This window comes from Lagopus muta, chromosome 23 (genome assembly GCF_023343835.1).
Source record: "Lagopus muta isolate bLagMut1 chromosome 23, bLagMut1 primary, whole genome shotgun sequence".
In the NCBI taxonomy this organism is placed as follows: domain Eukaryota; kingdom Metazoa; phylum Chordata; class Aves; order Galliformes; family Phasianidae; genus Lagopus; species Lagopus muta.
In genome coordinates, this window is record NC_064455.1 from 576,281 (window position 1) to 591,581 (window position 15,301).

General features: G+C 45.3%; 1 protein-coding gene across 1 annotated transcript; it reads right to left on the bottom strand.

Moving 5' to 3' along the window:
• Positions 1-15,105, bottom strand: LAPTM5 (lysosomal protein transmembrane 5). The gene is made up of 8 exons (XM_048969013.1): positions 14,776-15,105; positions 9,499-9,592; positions 4,839-4,915; positions 4,084-4,212; positions 3,473-3,598; positions 3,302-3,397; positions 1,355-1,447; positions 1-786 (listed from the first exon to the last, which is right to left on the bottom strand). The coding sequence occupies exons 1-8, from the start codon at positions 14,854-14,856 to the stop codon at positions 712-714; spliced, it is 771 nt and encodes a 256-aa protein (XP_048824970.1). The 5' UTR covers positions 14,857-15,105; the 3' UTR covers positions 1-711.
• Between the last annotated feature and the right edge of the window lie 196 nt (positions 15,106-15,301).

A 15,301-nucleotide genomic window follows, 5' to 3' on the forward strand; every position in this document is an offset into this window, starting at 1 on the left:
TTAAAGTTGTTAACAGGTTTTTTATTATTGAAACTCATTTGTCAAGTCATGGTCAAAGCCAAAAAAAGAAAAAATAATTAAAAAAAAGCAAACTCTTGGGTATAACATGGAAGAGCAACGCTGTCACAATTCCAGCATGCTGGAGTACAAACTCAATCACGATCATAAGCAGATAGAATGAGAGTGTGTTGTTGAGAACTTCATTCTTTTGCTAACTCCTTTCCCTTAGGTCCTCATTAACAGATGCTAGTAAGCATAGTATGCTTCAGGGTTGGGCTACCTCAGAAAGCAGAAAAAAGGTTATTGCTTGTTTTTCCCCTCATTCTACTTCTTAAATGCCTCAGCTGCTGGGTTAGAGATATAAGACAGATAAGAAACAGCATCCTGCTGGGGTAAATAAGCCTACCAAGGGATCCAGGCCAAATGCCTGGCAGATGTCAGAGCCCAGTGATGGGAACCTCTAAGATGCCTGGTGCCAAGTTTATTAAAATCAGCAGTGTAACTCAGTAGTACCAGCTCAAAACTGCCAGTGTGGAATGAGACACCAGCTCCAGTGGTTCGTCACTGCTCTTCATAGGCTCATAAAGTCAGCTAGAGTGCAACAAGCTTGATGCTGCTGTAAAGTAAGGGCTTCTCAGTGAGGCTGAGTATCTGACAGAAGGGGTAGGAGGCTCCAACAGCAGAACTCTGTCTTCTCTCCACGAGTAGAGCTTAGACTGCTACGTAGGGTGGTGGGCATTCCTTGGAAGGCAACTCCAAGGCTTCCTCATAAGATGGCAGCACAGCCTGAAAGAGAAGACCAATAGTCATGCTTTGGATAAACGAAAGGGTTCCAAATCGCCTTGATCTTGGATACGTTTCTCTTCCTCAAGTATCTCAGATTTTTGGAAAGTCTTAAATATCCCTTCATGGTGTCAGAGCAGTTGGATGCTATACTGGAGATCATCGGTAATCTACATAAGGACATTCATTAAAATGAAGAGTGATGCATCAAATCTCTCAGACACTGATCCAGCAAAGGAAGACAAACTTAATTTCGGGCACAGAAACAAAAGTTGATCTGAAATTAAAAACAAGCCTTCAAGCCAGAGACTAAGTGATGCATTTATTTACTTTGCCCAAAGTCTGAGTATCACCTTACTTGCAAATACATTGTCTTTGTAAGTTTTTACAAAAGATTAAATTTAAAGGAATTTTATGTAATTGGGAACTGATTATTACTAGCTGTTAATGCACATTTGAAGTGTTGAAGTGTCTCTCATACCTCCAAAGCAGCAAGCGCAAGGATCATCAAGCATCTCACCATCTGAACCACGACCTTTCATGGCACAGACCTAAAGCAACCTTTACTCACCTTCTCAACTGCCTTCGGATCAACTTTCACCTCCTCTCTCTTACTGGCTTTAATATACTTAAAGCAGCTCAGGACGCATTTGAACATATAGGCCTGAAAAGGAAAGGGAAAGGGAAGCCTTGGCACTGCAAGTCAACAAGAGCATTTCTGTATTTGCCATCATCCTACCACCATCCTTCTCTTCAGGTGAAAGCCTTGAGGTTAGCCTCACACCATACATTCCAAGGCCTTAAATCAGTCTGTCCTGTTGGAGGGGTGCAACTCCATCTGCTCAGATCAGTGAAGTCAGTATGACTGTAGGCACACGCTTGAAGCTGCTGAGTGCCCAGTGTCACCATGCAGGAAAGGAAAGCATTAATTTTCTTGTTATTCTTCTGAGAAGGCTACTAAGTCTGGGTGTCTCAGAAACACATGGATGGGCACAACATCCATCTCCCAGGGATCCAAGCCCCCTTGTTGACCAGGACTGACCTCAAAGGACGGCTCATTCAAGAAAACCTCGTGTTTCCAATCACTTTGCTTTTCTGACAGGCCTGCCTCGCGCCTCGTGGCGTTACACAATGTGGTAAACAGAGATTTTCTGAGAAAAGGGGACCGATTGACAGACTGCGGTGCAAGAAAATAAGCAAGGCCTGTGAAGCATGCCATATGAAATAAATATTTTCCCTGCGCTGTGCACTGAGGCAAAGTCATGTGCCTCTTGTTTTTATTGGCGTAAGGCTGTACTTCAAAAACAGCTGGCATTTTCTAAGGAACACAGGGAGTTGTATGTCCCCAGAACAAGCTCTGTAGCTTAGGATTTCCCAGAACAATGAGGACTGTTTGCCTTGACACAAAGCCAAGACAAAGAATGAGAACAAGGAATGGAGTATCTGAGTTGAAGGAATCTATCTCTCAAATAGGATTATGAAGAGGAGGAGGTCACGCTTTGACCGCCTCCAGGGAGCACTGCAAACACCTTCCCATTCCAAAAGCCTCTTCATATAGAAGAGCAAACATGCAATACACTGAAGCTATCGTACTATCTGTACAAAAAACCCAACTCAACTCCTAAATAATCCTCGAATAAATTTTTAAAAATTACGATAATTAAATATATATATATATATTTACGTATATTTTATTTGATTTTTTTATAGCTAGTCCTGTAGGAAATTCAGACCAACTGATCTGCCAGGTCACGCTGCCAGCTGGGTTGCAGAGTTACCTCCATTCTTACTGCTCAGTTTATGCAAACATTAAGATATGCTGGAGTCACATCTGCAGTGCATCACACAGGTCTCTCCATTCCACGCTGTTTTTCAGGCCACCTGGGAAGAGTCTAGATAAAAAAACGCTTTCCAGCTAACAAGTAGCAATTGTCACTGTGCAGAATCTGCTCTCTACCTGAAGAGATGCAGTTTTCTTTTTGAAACCCTGTGGTGAAAAATCTGTTCTCTGATCCATTGAAGCAAGAAGAAGAGAAACCATCTCACTGTGCAGAAAGTCTCGTATGATGCAGTTTTATAAGATGTAAGCAGAACCCAGTAGCTCATTGCTTTTAATTAAGTTTCAGGACATCTGACTGCATAACTCTGTTTGCATCAGTGCAGACACGGCAACTCACCCAAGTGGAAGATCCAACCTGCTGCTTAACGATTTCATTGATCAATAGCAGAAGTTTCCTATAATTTGTTTTCAAACATCCTTTTAGAGATGAATGGCCAGTCATAGTTCTTGAACACAGGGAGAGCTTTCTTTATAACTCACACCCTCAGAATCATAAGAGTGATCTGATTATCAGACCCTCACTGAGACATAGCTCCTATTGCACTCAAGAGGAGACCCAAGCAGCTTTCTATGGCTCTGGCAGATTTGAGAGAGAAGTAAAAACCACTTCCTCCTATCCCTCGTGCAGCAAAGCTTTCTTTCTTCCCTCACGTCTCACCACACTCCGCAGCCATTTACCTTCAAGAAGAGGACAGCAATGAATGCAACAGTGAAGGTGACCATCACTTTGGCATATTCCTCTGTTGGTAACTTCTCCAGGGCTGGCATAAAGCCCTGTCAAAAGAGGGAGAGGGTCTCAGTCAAACACTTGCCCCTCCGCCAGGGTCACGCAATGTGTTCATCACCTACCCTGTTGTCTGCAGACTTGAGGCTGAGGTATGTGGGCACCTCCATGTAGGAGCTGCAGAGGGTCAGGATGCTCAGGCAGAAGTCCAGCAGCTGCAGAGCCAGGAAAGGGGTCTTCAGGTGTTCCTTCTGTGCAGACAAATAGCAAGGGACAGGGTTTGGTTATGACTATAAGACCTTATAGATTTTCCCTACTTACATGGGCTTGTGCTTCGTCATCATTTACAACCTAAGTTATCTGGGGATTGGGGCTCAATGTTATTTAAGGTTTCTTCCAACCTCAGCCATTCTATGATTTAATTCATTTATACAAACCATAATATTGGGCAAACCATCTTGCTGGGTTGGTTTCTACCAGCTCCTCTGGCGAAGTCTCTAGCTGTTGCAGTGATGTTCCTGACTAATCTCACAGATATATCCCCAGAGCCCTGAGCAGAAAGTAAAACCAACAGGAAAAGTCCCAGATGTGGGAAACCCGATTTTGTCCCAGCTGTCCCCAGTTGCCGTTGCGGACCTTCTAACTCCCAAGAATTGCAGACACTGTAGGAACAGCTTTGCCATAAAAAGCCGTCCCATAAAGAGCAAAGAGCATTCTGACATAAGCTGTTACCTACTGTGTGTCTGAGGGATGACACTGAAACCATGGCTGGGACTTGGATGTAGGAGCTGAACATTGTGAGGAGGCTGAGGAGAAAGTCCATGACTTGTAGAGCAAGGAACGGGATCAGGAGGCGTTCCCTCTTCTGTGAGAAAAATCAGTGTGAGTTATTTCTGTTCCGAATGGGAGAATGAGCCCAAGCATCAGTACCTAAAATTACATGTGTTAAGGTACTACAAGAACAAAACCTCTCCTGGAATTTCTGCATCTGATTCTAGATATTGTGATGACCATGGTAGCTTCAGCAACGGTGAAGGGCAACAACACTGATTTTAATTCTTTTCCTCACTCTGCACTTAGAGTTTTTGTGAACTTTCACTACATGACCTTGATGTTTGATGTGATCAAATCAGTTTCCATTAGTTGTTCAGCATCCCCAAGCTTTCTGCTGCAAAGAAAGTTAGGTTCCCAGATCAGCATATGGTCATTTCTCCCCCAGAAATAGGAAGGGAATCCTCGTGTAGGGGGAGTTATGGTTTCCCTCCAAGGTCTGACCTACACAAGAGTATGGAAATGAGGCAATAAAGCAACCAAAATTTACAAATAAGAGTATTTCCATCCCACAGCACAACAAATAACCTTGTTTTAAACGTCACTCAGTCTTGGTGAGGCTGGCATCATTGTGGTCATGCCTCAGCACTCAGCATCCTCTACTCCCCAGTACCAGAGAGCCCACAGCAAGCAGCTTAACGACATGTGTGGAGAACGTACCTTTACCACCCCAAAGAGGAGGTTGAAGCTGATGACAAACAGCATGATGATCAACAGGAAACTGGTGGTGACATCAGCTGAAAGTGACATTAATTTCACATTACTAAAAGCTGGAGCCTGTCCACCTCCCGCATTCAGGCACATGGGATTGAAGTTTTAAATATCCTGGGCTACAATATTCAAGCAAAACAAAATGAAAAGAGGCAGTGAAGTTTTAAGCAATGATCAACAACTCTGGTCAGGAAATTATTTTGAGACTCAGATAAGCTGATCAACAGCAAAAGCTGTGGACAGATCTATGAGATGCTCAAGCAAGGAAGAAGATTCAACCACCCAACAGTGGCATGGAGCACAGAGCTGCAGGGTGAAATGCCTTGCTTCCATCCACTCTCCGTAGCTGAGAATGCAACACACTCCTTATAAAAAATAGATGTGTGAGGAGAAACAAGGGCCTTTGCTTGTACTTATGTCTTGTTAAATAAATACTGAATTTATTTCTTTTTTTAGCCACAACATAACGAGAACTGAAACATGGAAGGAGACTTAGGAAACAGCAAAGAAAGGAAACCCAAGCCCAGTATCTCAACCTTTGCAGACAGTCCTAGTCCCACTAAGCCCCAGTCGCCTGAAGCCACTTTCCCTGATTCTCCTTCCAAAACCACCCATCAGAGAGAGTTTATCCTTTTAGCAGGATGTTTCCTCAGATTCAGACAAGGCAGCTGCATTTTTCTGCCTCTTTCAGTCTGGCTTCATGCTTTGGGCTTGCTAATTAATTGGACTACTGGCCATTGCCTTTGCTGACTAATTGCCCAGATGAACTTTCCAATTAATCTACAGAGTATCTGTGGGAGCACAGGGCCTGTTAGAAAGGAAAAGTGCCACCTGAAATGTCCCAGCAGGGCTGGCAGAGTGCTGAGGTGCCTTCCAGGACCAGAATTAATGGGGTTCGTGAGGCTGGAGCCTCTCAAAACCATGGTAGACCCCGCAGCTGGGATCGATGTGACTTACAGGCCCTTTCCATGCCCATGTCCATGGCTGAAAAATATAAGAAAGTATTTTTTAAGTCCCTTTAGTACTTATCTCCGTGCCTAGCTGGCTTCTGTAAGATGAATGTTTGACTGTTGTACATAAGGGGCCTCAGAAAATGGCTCAATATAGGAGTAAACTGTAATTTAGGACAAAGTTGTAAGTTAATCTTTCTTAAAGAAAAGATCCAATACCTTCTGTGAGAACAAAATTCAGTTGTTGCTCAAGTTTATAATACGTGAGTTTGGGGGAAGAAGAGCTCAAATACCTTAGCAGGCTTTGCACTGTGTGTCCATTGGCAGTTTTTATACAATAGCTTTTCCAGTTTTCTGTAGCGGGAATAAACCCAGGACTGAGCTCTGGAACAGGTTGCCCAGATTGGTGGTGGAGTCTCCTTCTCTGGGGATATTCAAACCCCCTTGGATGTGATTGTGGGTAATGTGCTTTAGGTGACCCTGCTTGAAGCAAAGGATTTGCACTGGGGGATCCCAAGTCGTCCCTTCTAATCTCAACTCTTCCGTGATTTTTTGATTCTCGTACCAAACCTGAGATGAGCTGTGTCCCAGAGATCCCAGGGAATTTCATGAGAAAGAGCTCGTATGTGCTATGAAGTAAATGCCATTTCCCTTGGGTTGGTGATATCACCAGAATGGAGCCATATGGCAGAGCCTCTGTAGAGCTGTGCTGGACATCTGCACTGCCAGCAAGAAATGCCAAAAAGTTCATGCCAACCAAATAAGCCCTCCCAGCAAACAGAAAAGCAGAGAATTTATTTACCAAACATCTATATTTGGTTAACTTCACATCAGGATTTATGTCCTGTATGTAGCCAGGAGGGACTTTGAGTGACTTGTAATAATTTTGATGAATGTCAAGAAACTCCTGTTTTATGGCCCAATAAACTGGTTTGGGAAATGCGAGCAGGGCTCATATGCTCTGGTTTAACAGAGCATAGAGATATAAACTGGTTCTTCCAAATTGCAACTGAATGTCCCAAAATGCCACACGGCCATTTGTCTCCTGTTCCTTCTGCCTGGCCAGATTAATCTTGTTCTATTTCTTAAACATCAGGTGGTAAAGTTAGACTTGCTTTAGACCAGTTAACATTCTGACATTGACCCCGCTATGAGTCATCTTCAAAGGTTCAGAATGAATAGAGAAGATATTGGATATTCTTCCTGTTTTAATGTTATATTTTTAGTAGATTTACTAATCTCTTGATGAACTTCTACTGAAAAGCAGCTTTCAGAGGGGTGCTCTTGCTGCTACCCTGCCTGCAGCATCTTATAAACCAAGGCAGCAAGGAGAGGCTGCTAGGAACAGAGCATTTCTCCTGAAGACTGCTGATCCTGTCACTCTTCCCATTGTCCCAGCAATGACAAAAACAATCCCAATTCTTCCTAGGTAGCTACAGGTCGGTGAGCCTCACCTCTGAGCCTGGGAAGATTATGGAGCAGATTCTTCTGGAAGACATGTTAAGGCACATGAGGGATGAGCGGGTGATCTGAGACAGCCAGCACGGCTTCACCAGGGGAAGGTCGTGTCTGACCAATCTGGTGGTCTTCTATGGTGGAATGATGACATTGGTGGACAAAGGAAGGGCAACTGATGCCACCTACCTGGACTTCTCCAAGGCCTCCAAGGACCCCCACCACATCCTAATTTCCAAATTGAAGAGCTATGGATTTGAAGGGTGGACTATTCTGTGGATAAAGAATTGGCTGAACGGTCCCAGGCAGAGGACAGTGGTCAACGACTCCATGTCCAGGTGGAGGTGTGACCAATAATGTCCCTCCGGGGTCTGTCTTGGGGCTGGTGCTCTTTACTATCGTTACCAGGGATACAGATGATGGAATCAAGTGTATTCTCAGCAGATTGCTGATGACAGCAAGCAGAGTGGTGAAGCTGATACAGCAGAAGGAAGAGATGTCATCCAGAGGCACCTTGATAGATAGCCCCACATGAGGCTAATGAGGTTCAACAAAGCAAAGTGCAAGGTTTTGCAGCTGGGCTGTGGTAATCCCCAGTATGTATATAGACTGGGAGAAGAACTTGCCAGCATCTCTGCTGAAAAGGACTTGGTTTCCTGGTAGATGAAAAACTTAACGAGCCAGCAGTGTGCGCTTGCAGCCCAGAAGGCCCACGGTAACCTGGGCTGCGTGAGGAGTGGCAGCAGGGCAGGGAGAGGATTGTTCCCCTCTACTCTGCCCTTGTGAGGCCTCATCTGGAGTGCAGCATCCAAGTCTGGGGCCTCCAACACAGGAAGTACGTGGAGTTTTTGCAGAGAGTTCAGAGGAGGGCCACAGATATGATCAGAGGGCTGGAGCCCCTGTGCTATGAAGACAGGCTGAGGGAGGTGGGTTTATTCAGTCTGGAGAAGAGAAGGCTGCTGGGAAACTTCATTATGGCCTTCCAGTATTTAAAGGGAGATTATAAACAGGAGGGAAATCAACCTTTTACGAGGACAGTGACAGGAGAAGGGGGAATGGTTTTAAACTTGAGGTCCCTTCCAACCCAAGCCGTTCGGTGATTATGTCATCTACAAATAGAGCAGCATATGCTGAGGACATCCGCAGAACCTCTCCCACATTGTTCTCCAGCTCTTCCATCTGGGTTCTGAAGTCAAACTGAACTTTTTATACTTCTTATCTGCCTTGCTTCCCTGCTTGTTTTTGGAAATAGAAGAGTTGCACTTTGTTTATTCCCAATATAATCAGAAAGTGCTCTCCATCTCCAGGCAGGGCCCTTTCAAACACTTGGGAGGAGCAGCCAGGTGGGAGGGGGAAGCTCTGCAGAAAGCATTATCAAAAGCACTCGTCGTGCAAGTTAGGTATTGAGCTCCCTCTGACCCACACAGACTTTCCTCCACTTTCTGTGCACTTCTGCAGCTTGGGAAAGGAAACAGTGGAAAAGCAGGGTATGGGCAAATCCTTGCTGCTGTGGGCTTTTTCTCCTATGCAGATCCTCATGACTTTGTAGGGTGAGACACCGCAGGGCGGAGGACTCAGATTTCCGCCTTTCTGAGCACAGAAGGGTTATCTCAGCCTGTGGTTTTACAGCAGAAAGTGACTAAGAAAAGGAAAAAGCACCCTGCATCTATTGTCCCCAACAGCTTCATGCAAATTTTTTTCTGGCTAAGTAAATTTTGAGTTTTGGGGAGCTATTTTCTTTTAAATTTTTAAGTTTCAGGGAGCTGTTTTCTTTTAAATTTTTAAATTTTCTTTTAAATTTTTAAATTTTCTTTTTCTCACCCCATATGAGTAGGAATTCAATCAGTTGTGACAAATGTAATGCTTGCACTGCATGTGAGATAGGGAACAGCCTGGATGCTTCTTGCAGACAACTTGTGTTGTGCCAAAACCACCAGGGATGTGGGACAAAGGGGCTGGAGTTGGAAAGGCATTGGCATAGCTGCCCAGGAAAGTGGTGGAGTCCCATCCCTGGAGGTGCTCAAGAAACGTGGAGGTTTGGCACTTGGAGATGTGGTCAGTGGCCACGCTGGGGCTGGGCTGGGGTTGGACGTGGTGATCTTAGTGGTCTTTACAAGCCTTAATAAAAGAGGAACCTAAGAGAAAGAGGAACCAGTGGAAGATCCCAGTGTTCCCTGCTCCCTTCCAGCATCCCAACCACCTACCAATTCTGTAGTAATCCTTGCCCAGGTCTTTGCAGTAGCCCTTCCCACTCGCCACCTCCAGGGAATACTCGATCAGCAGCAAGATGCTCATCACCTAGGAGAACAAAGGCAAAAGGCACAATGCAACCCGCTGCTGACCAACTTGCTTTCGACAAATCTGTGTCCAAGGAGCACGCAGTGGCTGCAGCCCCTAAGAGCAGGGTGGCTCTCCAAAAGCATTTTGAAGTGCTAAAAGAAATGCATTAACAATTAAGACCCTTCTGTAAGTCTTGCTATACTCTTTGCTATATTCTTTCACTGACAAATCATTTTCCTTCTTTTATTTAATTGAGAAAATCTTCCAAGTGTGTTTTTTTTTTTCTTTTCTTTCTTTTTTTCTCTACATTGAACCTAGCTGGATTGATTTTCTCTCATTTCGCACCAAAGAAAATAAAAAATGGTGCAAACATGATTCCATCATCCCACTGAGTCCAGCACTGGGAGCACATATTCTTCATGCTTGAGACACTGACAAAAGGACCATCAGTGAAGAAGTCATTGGGAAGAGGTGAGTGAGGGAAAGTGTTTGTCTGCTCAGCACAGGGGTTGCCTGGAACCCCATGATGATGCAGGAAGGAAGTCTGTATCTGACACCACAATCAGCACAAAAGCTGCCAGAGGCTTCTGTGTTAAGACTCAGTTAAAGAAGTGACGCAGGCAAGGAGGAAACTGAACTGTTGTGGTTGTGCTCCTGCTTGCAAACTTTGTGTATGGGCAACAGTGCAAAACAAGCAACTGCAGGAGATGAGAAAAAGTTTAATGGTTAAGCAAGCAGAAGAGATGATTTGTTCTTTCCACAGAGAGCTCAGGCTGCAGTAATGCATCATCATTTGCCTCCTGCACTACAGTAGGTATTGCAGCAAGAGAAAGAGGCACAGCTTTGCACTGGGCCAGAAATGAGGAAGCAAGGCTAGGAGGGCACTGCTATGTGGCAAAGACAGGAACCAAATGCAGCCTCTCCCAGTGTTAGCTGGAGAAAACCAGAAACTATCCCCAGAACAAAATCCATCAACTTTCTTTGCCACGATCTGCAAGTGCTGTTTCCAGAAAAGCTGGAGGTCCTTGGAATCCTTCTCTTCTGATGAACACATGCTCTCCAAGAGATTTCTCTTTTCTTATTGCTGCTACTGGTCAAACTCCTCAAAGGGCAGCATGGAAAACTGAGAAAGAAACTGCTTTTTCATGTTTTCATTAATTGGAGAAAAGCGTAAGATCTGAGTCCAAAGCATCCACATGTTTCCTGAAAGACAAGTGAATGAGAGCAGGAGATGGAATCCCAGATGAATTTACAGCCAGAGCCGAAGTTTCAGCACAAAAGACCATCCCCATTGCCTATCAGGGGAACAGTAATAAAAAAAGACACTGAAATCCTTGCAAGTGTTGAAAAAACAACCGAAGGAATGGCAGTCCCATATCAGAGAGCCAAACCAAGCATAAGCAGGTTAGTGAGAAGACATTTTAAGTGAAACTTGGCTTTAAGTTTCCACTTATTTTGCATTAGATTTTGCATAGAAAGAATGAGCCACTGAACTGCAACGAGGTAAGAGGCAAAGCTCTGGGGGTCTGAGCTCTCAATCCCATGGGTAAGCCATGGCCAAGAGATCCCTCCATTGCCCACCTCTGCGTTTGGCATCCCACTGCCTGGCCCGTGACAACCCCATTTATTTCTGCAGAGAGCAGAAGGTAATTGAGGCCCTAGAGTGGAGCTGAGAAGTTGGAGGAAGGTTGGTGACCATCGCCAAACACTGAAGGACAGAGGCATAGCGAGCTGCTAACCCAAAGCAGATAATCTGAGCAAGCAAAGGGTATCTTGTAAGGCAGAAACTTAACAGCATGTTGCATGCAGCCCCCATTCCCTGGGGGGCATTTGCTGCAGCCGTGGTAGGGTTAAGCTGCTGCCAGAGGTTGTGTCAGGTACTTTTCCTTTGCTGAAATCTGTGCAGCTTGACTAATCTCCAAATTATTTATATGTGTGCACATGGCCTTGGTGTGACACGTGCTGCTTTTCTCACACCCAGGCTTTGCGAAGAGCCTGAAGCTGCAATGAGCAGGGGTCAGTGGGGACACAGATGTGCTTTGAGGGTTCCTGATTCTGTGCATGCAGGGTGGTGACACCTGGCACTGTGAGGTCGAATGGTGCCTCATGTAAGTGCTTTTCCTTCAGTGCTTCACCTTTTCTTACTTTAATTTAAAAGTGGCTGCTGTGGTTCAGAGCATAGAATCATAGAATCATAGAATCACCAAGGTTGGAAAAGACCTAAAAGATCATCCAGTCCAACCGTTCACCTATTCCCAATAGCTCCCACTAAACCATGTCCCTCAACACAACATCCAGCCTTTTCTTGAACACCCCAGGCTCGGTGACTCCACCACCTCCCTGGGCATCCATTCCGGTGCCTGACCACCCTTTCTGAAAAGTAATACTTCCTCATGTCCAGCCTGAATTTTATCTTTTATCTTTATCTTTATCTTAAGCATTTTATCTTTTCCTTCCTGCTGCCTCTTTTTTCCTCTCTGTTCATGTGATACAGATGCTCTGGGAGGATGAGGGCAGTCACAGCCTGCTGGCAGCACAGTTCCATGCCAACACAAACCATGGCCACAGTGAGGGCTGGACCTGGGGAAGGTCCCAGAGATGGAGCTCTGCTCATGAAGTACCAAAGCTCAGCTGCGACAGGTCAACCCAATGAGATGCCACTTTCCAAGACTTTTGTCTCTAATTAAGGATGAGTGGCAAATGAACTGTAGCTTTTCTGCTTATGCACAGAAGCAATAGCCAGGCTTTGCTCTTGAAGCTAAAACCAAGTAACTTCTAGTCTTTTCTCGTCAGTGAGCAGGAGGACAAATTCCTCCATGCTTCCTTTCTAAGTCACCACCTGATGCCTCTTGAAGCTTTGTTAATCACACAACTGTCCCCTCTTCATCCCCCTCCTTCTCCTTCCCCATTTGTTTGAAAACATCCACATTTATTTCAGCTGTCTATGGAGAGATCAGCAGTAAGACAGATCTAATTTATAGGAGTACAAGATATCACCAGAAAGCCTGAGAGCTTTGTTTGACGGTGCTGCCATCACCCAGCATCACTATGATTCATCATTGGGACCTATAGCAATAATTTATATTGATACAAACGAACAGTATTGATGTGGCAAATCATCCATGTCACCACTGAGTTATAAATTCCTTTTCCCCTTTCCCTTCCTCTGCCAAGCTGCAGCAACATCATAAAAAGGCAGGGAAAAGGTAGGAAATACAAAATGTTGCTGCTATTCTTCTGTGTTATCTGTTAAAGCAGCATGACAAGACCATCTACTGCAAAATCCAATGGCAATCTCCTTCCTGAGAACACAATGAAGCCTTACCCCAAGGCTCTGCCTTTTGCTGCTCAAACTCAAATGAAAGTCTTCAGCAGACTGGCAATGATTTTTGCAATAACACATCTTCCACCTTATTGGAAATGAAGGTTTCCCTGTTGGCCATCAGCACCATGAGCTGATCTCATTCTCTTCCAGTAAAGGCTGGTGCAAATTAGGAATACCTACTGGCACCACAGTGAAACAATGGTTAGAAAAACGTGTTTCGTTTCGAAGCATTTGGAGGAACACAAAGGAGGCTTTGTGATTGACCCTCACAGCTAGGAAAGATTACTTCCCTTTCTCTCCGTGCTTCTGATTCTCCACTGGCACCAGGCAGCTTGCATCACATGCCATGCCTGTAGCTCTTTGTCATGCATTTCCTGCCTTTAATTTTGCCACTTCCTCTTCAAACCTTGGGCGTGCTTCCTGTGAGGGTCCCATTTCCAAGCAGGTCATGACCACCCCTCCACGATGGCTCTGTGTTTAATTGGTCATCAGAAATTGCTTCTACTCTGCTGCAAACTCTCTGCTTTCATATGGTTGAGTTTTTGTCACTTGGGGTCATAAGACTGCACAAGAGATACAGCAACTTCCGTTTCTTTAAAACAGTGAGATTATGAGCTTTGAGTCTGTGCTGGGAAGATGAGAAGCCTGCCTGGGCTGTAAGCTAGACGCTCAAAAAGCAGAAGGCAAAGGAGAATATAAAATTGCAATCTCATCACATTTTGAGGTCCCCAAATGATTAAAAATTGGCATTGGAAATGCCATTGCAGCACCTGGCTTCCACATCATGCCAGGGGGAAGCTCTGCTGTTCTGAGCTGGTGTGGGGCTGTCTTCTGTGATCATTAATGGCACAGACTGCACAGGGAGTGGTGGAATCAATGTCCCTGGAGGTGTTCGAGAGCCGTGGGGATGTGACACTGAGGGATGTGGTCAGGAGGCATGCTGGGGATAGGTTGAGGTTGGACTTGATGATCTATGATCGTCCCTTGCTGAATGCTTTCACTTTATCCCACTGTCCAAATCAGCAACTCAACCCATCTCCAGTTTCTGCTGCCTTTCATTGCATGAGTTCAGTGCTCCATCAACGGATGCAGGGATGGCATTATGGGAGTCAAAGCTGTTATGTCACCTCATGCTGGACCCCAGTCTCAGCTTTATGTGAGCAAGAAGAGAGCTGTGGCATAATTGAGGGCATGCCTGCTCCAGCTGCTCCAGAAACGCTGTGGGGACCATGACATTCCCATGCCCAGCACATCCTTGCAGCTGACAGTTCTCCTCACTCCACTTCTGTGCACAGAGAAAGGTCAGCTCCCTGTTAGATGTTATCTGTGTGCTCCCAATGTGTGACTGCACACACCCAGTGCAGCAGAAGGGATTATTTTAAGTGGGTCCTGCTGTGCAAGAAACCACATCCTCAGTATGACGTGAGGCCACCTGAAAGCACATCTCTGCAGCCTGAATGGGGGGAGAAACATCTCTGAATAGGGGAAGAAACGTCCCTGAATGTTCCCTGTGCTGCCCAGCTGCAACCAGCAGCTCCAGGCAGCTGCACCAAGTGCCTCTCTGCACAAGCAAGAGCTCCTGAATCGAGTTGTAAGGGAAACATCAGGAAGCAGAGGTGGTTTCCATGAGCTTCAATGGGTAGAGAGAGGGGATAACAGTTTAAAAAAAAATACAACTATAATAAATTTCTTCCTGCCCACTCCTCCCCACCCACCTAACCTCCCACTTTGCACATAAACTATCTGCCTTTTGTTTTTGGCAAAACATGAAGGTCAGTGGTCAGGGAACTCCATGATCTGCAGTGCTCATACCTTCTGCAAGCATTTCCCCCTTGCTCCTTTCTCGTCTCCCTCTATCACCCATTGTGTCACTTACCATGTGAAAGATCCCCAGAGCAAGAGTTGCCGTCTTGATGTTGAAGAAGCAGCATTTTGGGGGCTTGGTTTGGGCAGTCATGTTGGGATCCCTTTGCTCTGCTGGGAGTTACAGCGGTTCAGTCTGCAGCAGCCACCTCACTGGAGAGCAGAGCGAGCAGTGCAGTTCAACTTCCTTCCTGGTCTATAAGCGCGTTTAGTCATCCACACGGTCACATGAGGTCTTCGATTTCTCAATAAGAAAGAAAGCAAAAGATAATGTTGCTTTTCTAACAGATCTTTAATTGCTTTCACATCTCTGATGGCAAATGTGAGCACAAAACTGCTTCGGGCAGGTAGTGAGCAGGGTGTAGGGGAGCAGTGGGCTTTGTCCTAGAAAAACCATCAGAAATAAGAGCAGGGGGCCAAGAATGTCACCTTAAACTTGACCCACTGTTTTTGCAGTGAGGCATCCAAATTCCTGAGCATGAAGCATCTGATTTCTTGCCAGCAAAGACACCGCTCCCTGCAAGCACCGATCCTGAGCA

What these genes read in the sequence shown, in the direction of transcription:
- LAPTM5 (XM_048969013.1), bottom strand. Translation starts at nt 14,856, where the DNA reads ATGACTGCCCAAACCAAGCCCCCAAAATGCTGCTTCTTCAACATCAAG. An exon ending in TCAAGTCTGCAGACAACAGG is followed by an intron (nt 3,398 to 3,472) that starts GTAGGTGATGAA and finishes CTCTTTTGACAG; the next exon opens with GGCTTTATGCCAGCCCTGGA. An exon ending in ATCCGAAGGCAGTTGAGAAG is followed by an intron (nt 787 to 1,354) that starts GTGAGTAAAGGT and finishes CTTCTCTTTCAG; the next exon opens with GCTGTGCTGCCATCTTATGA.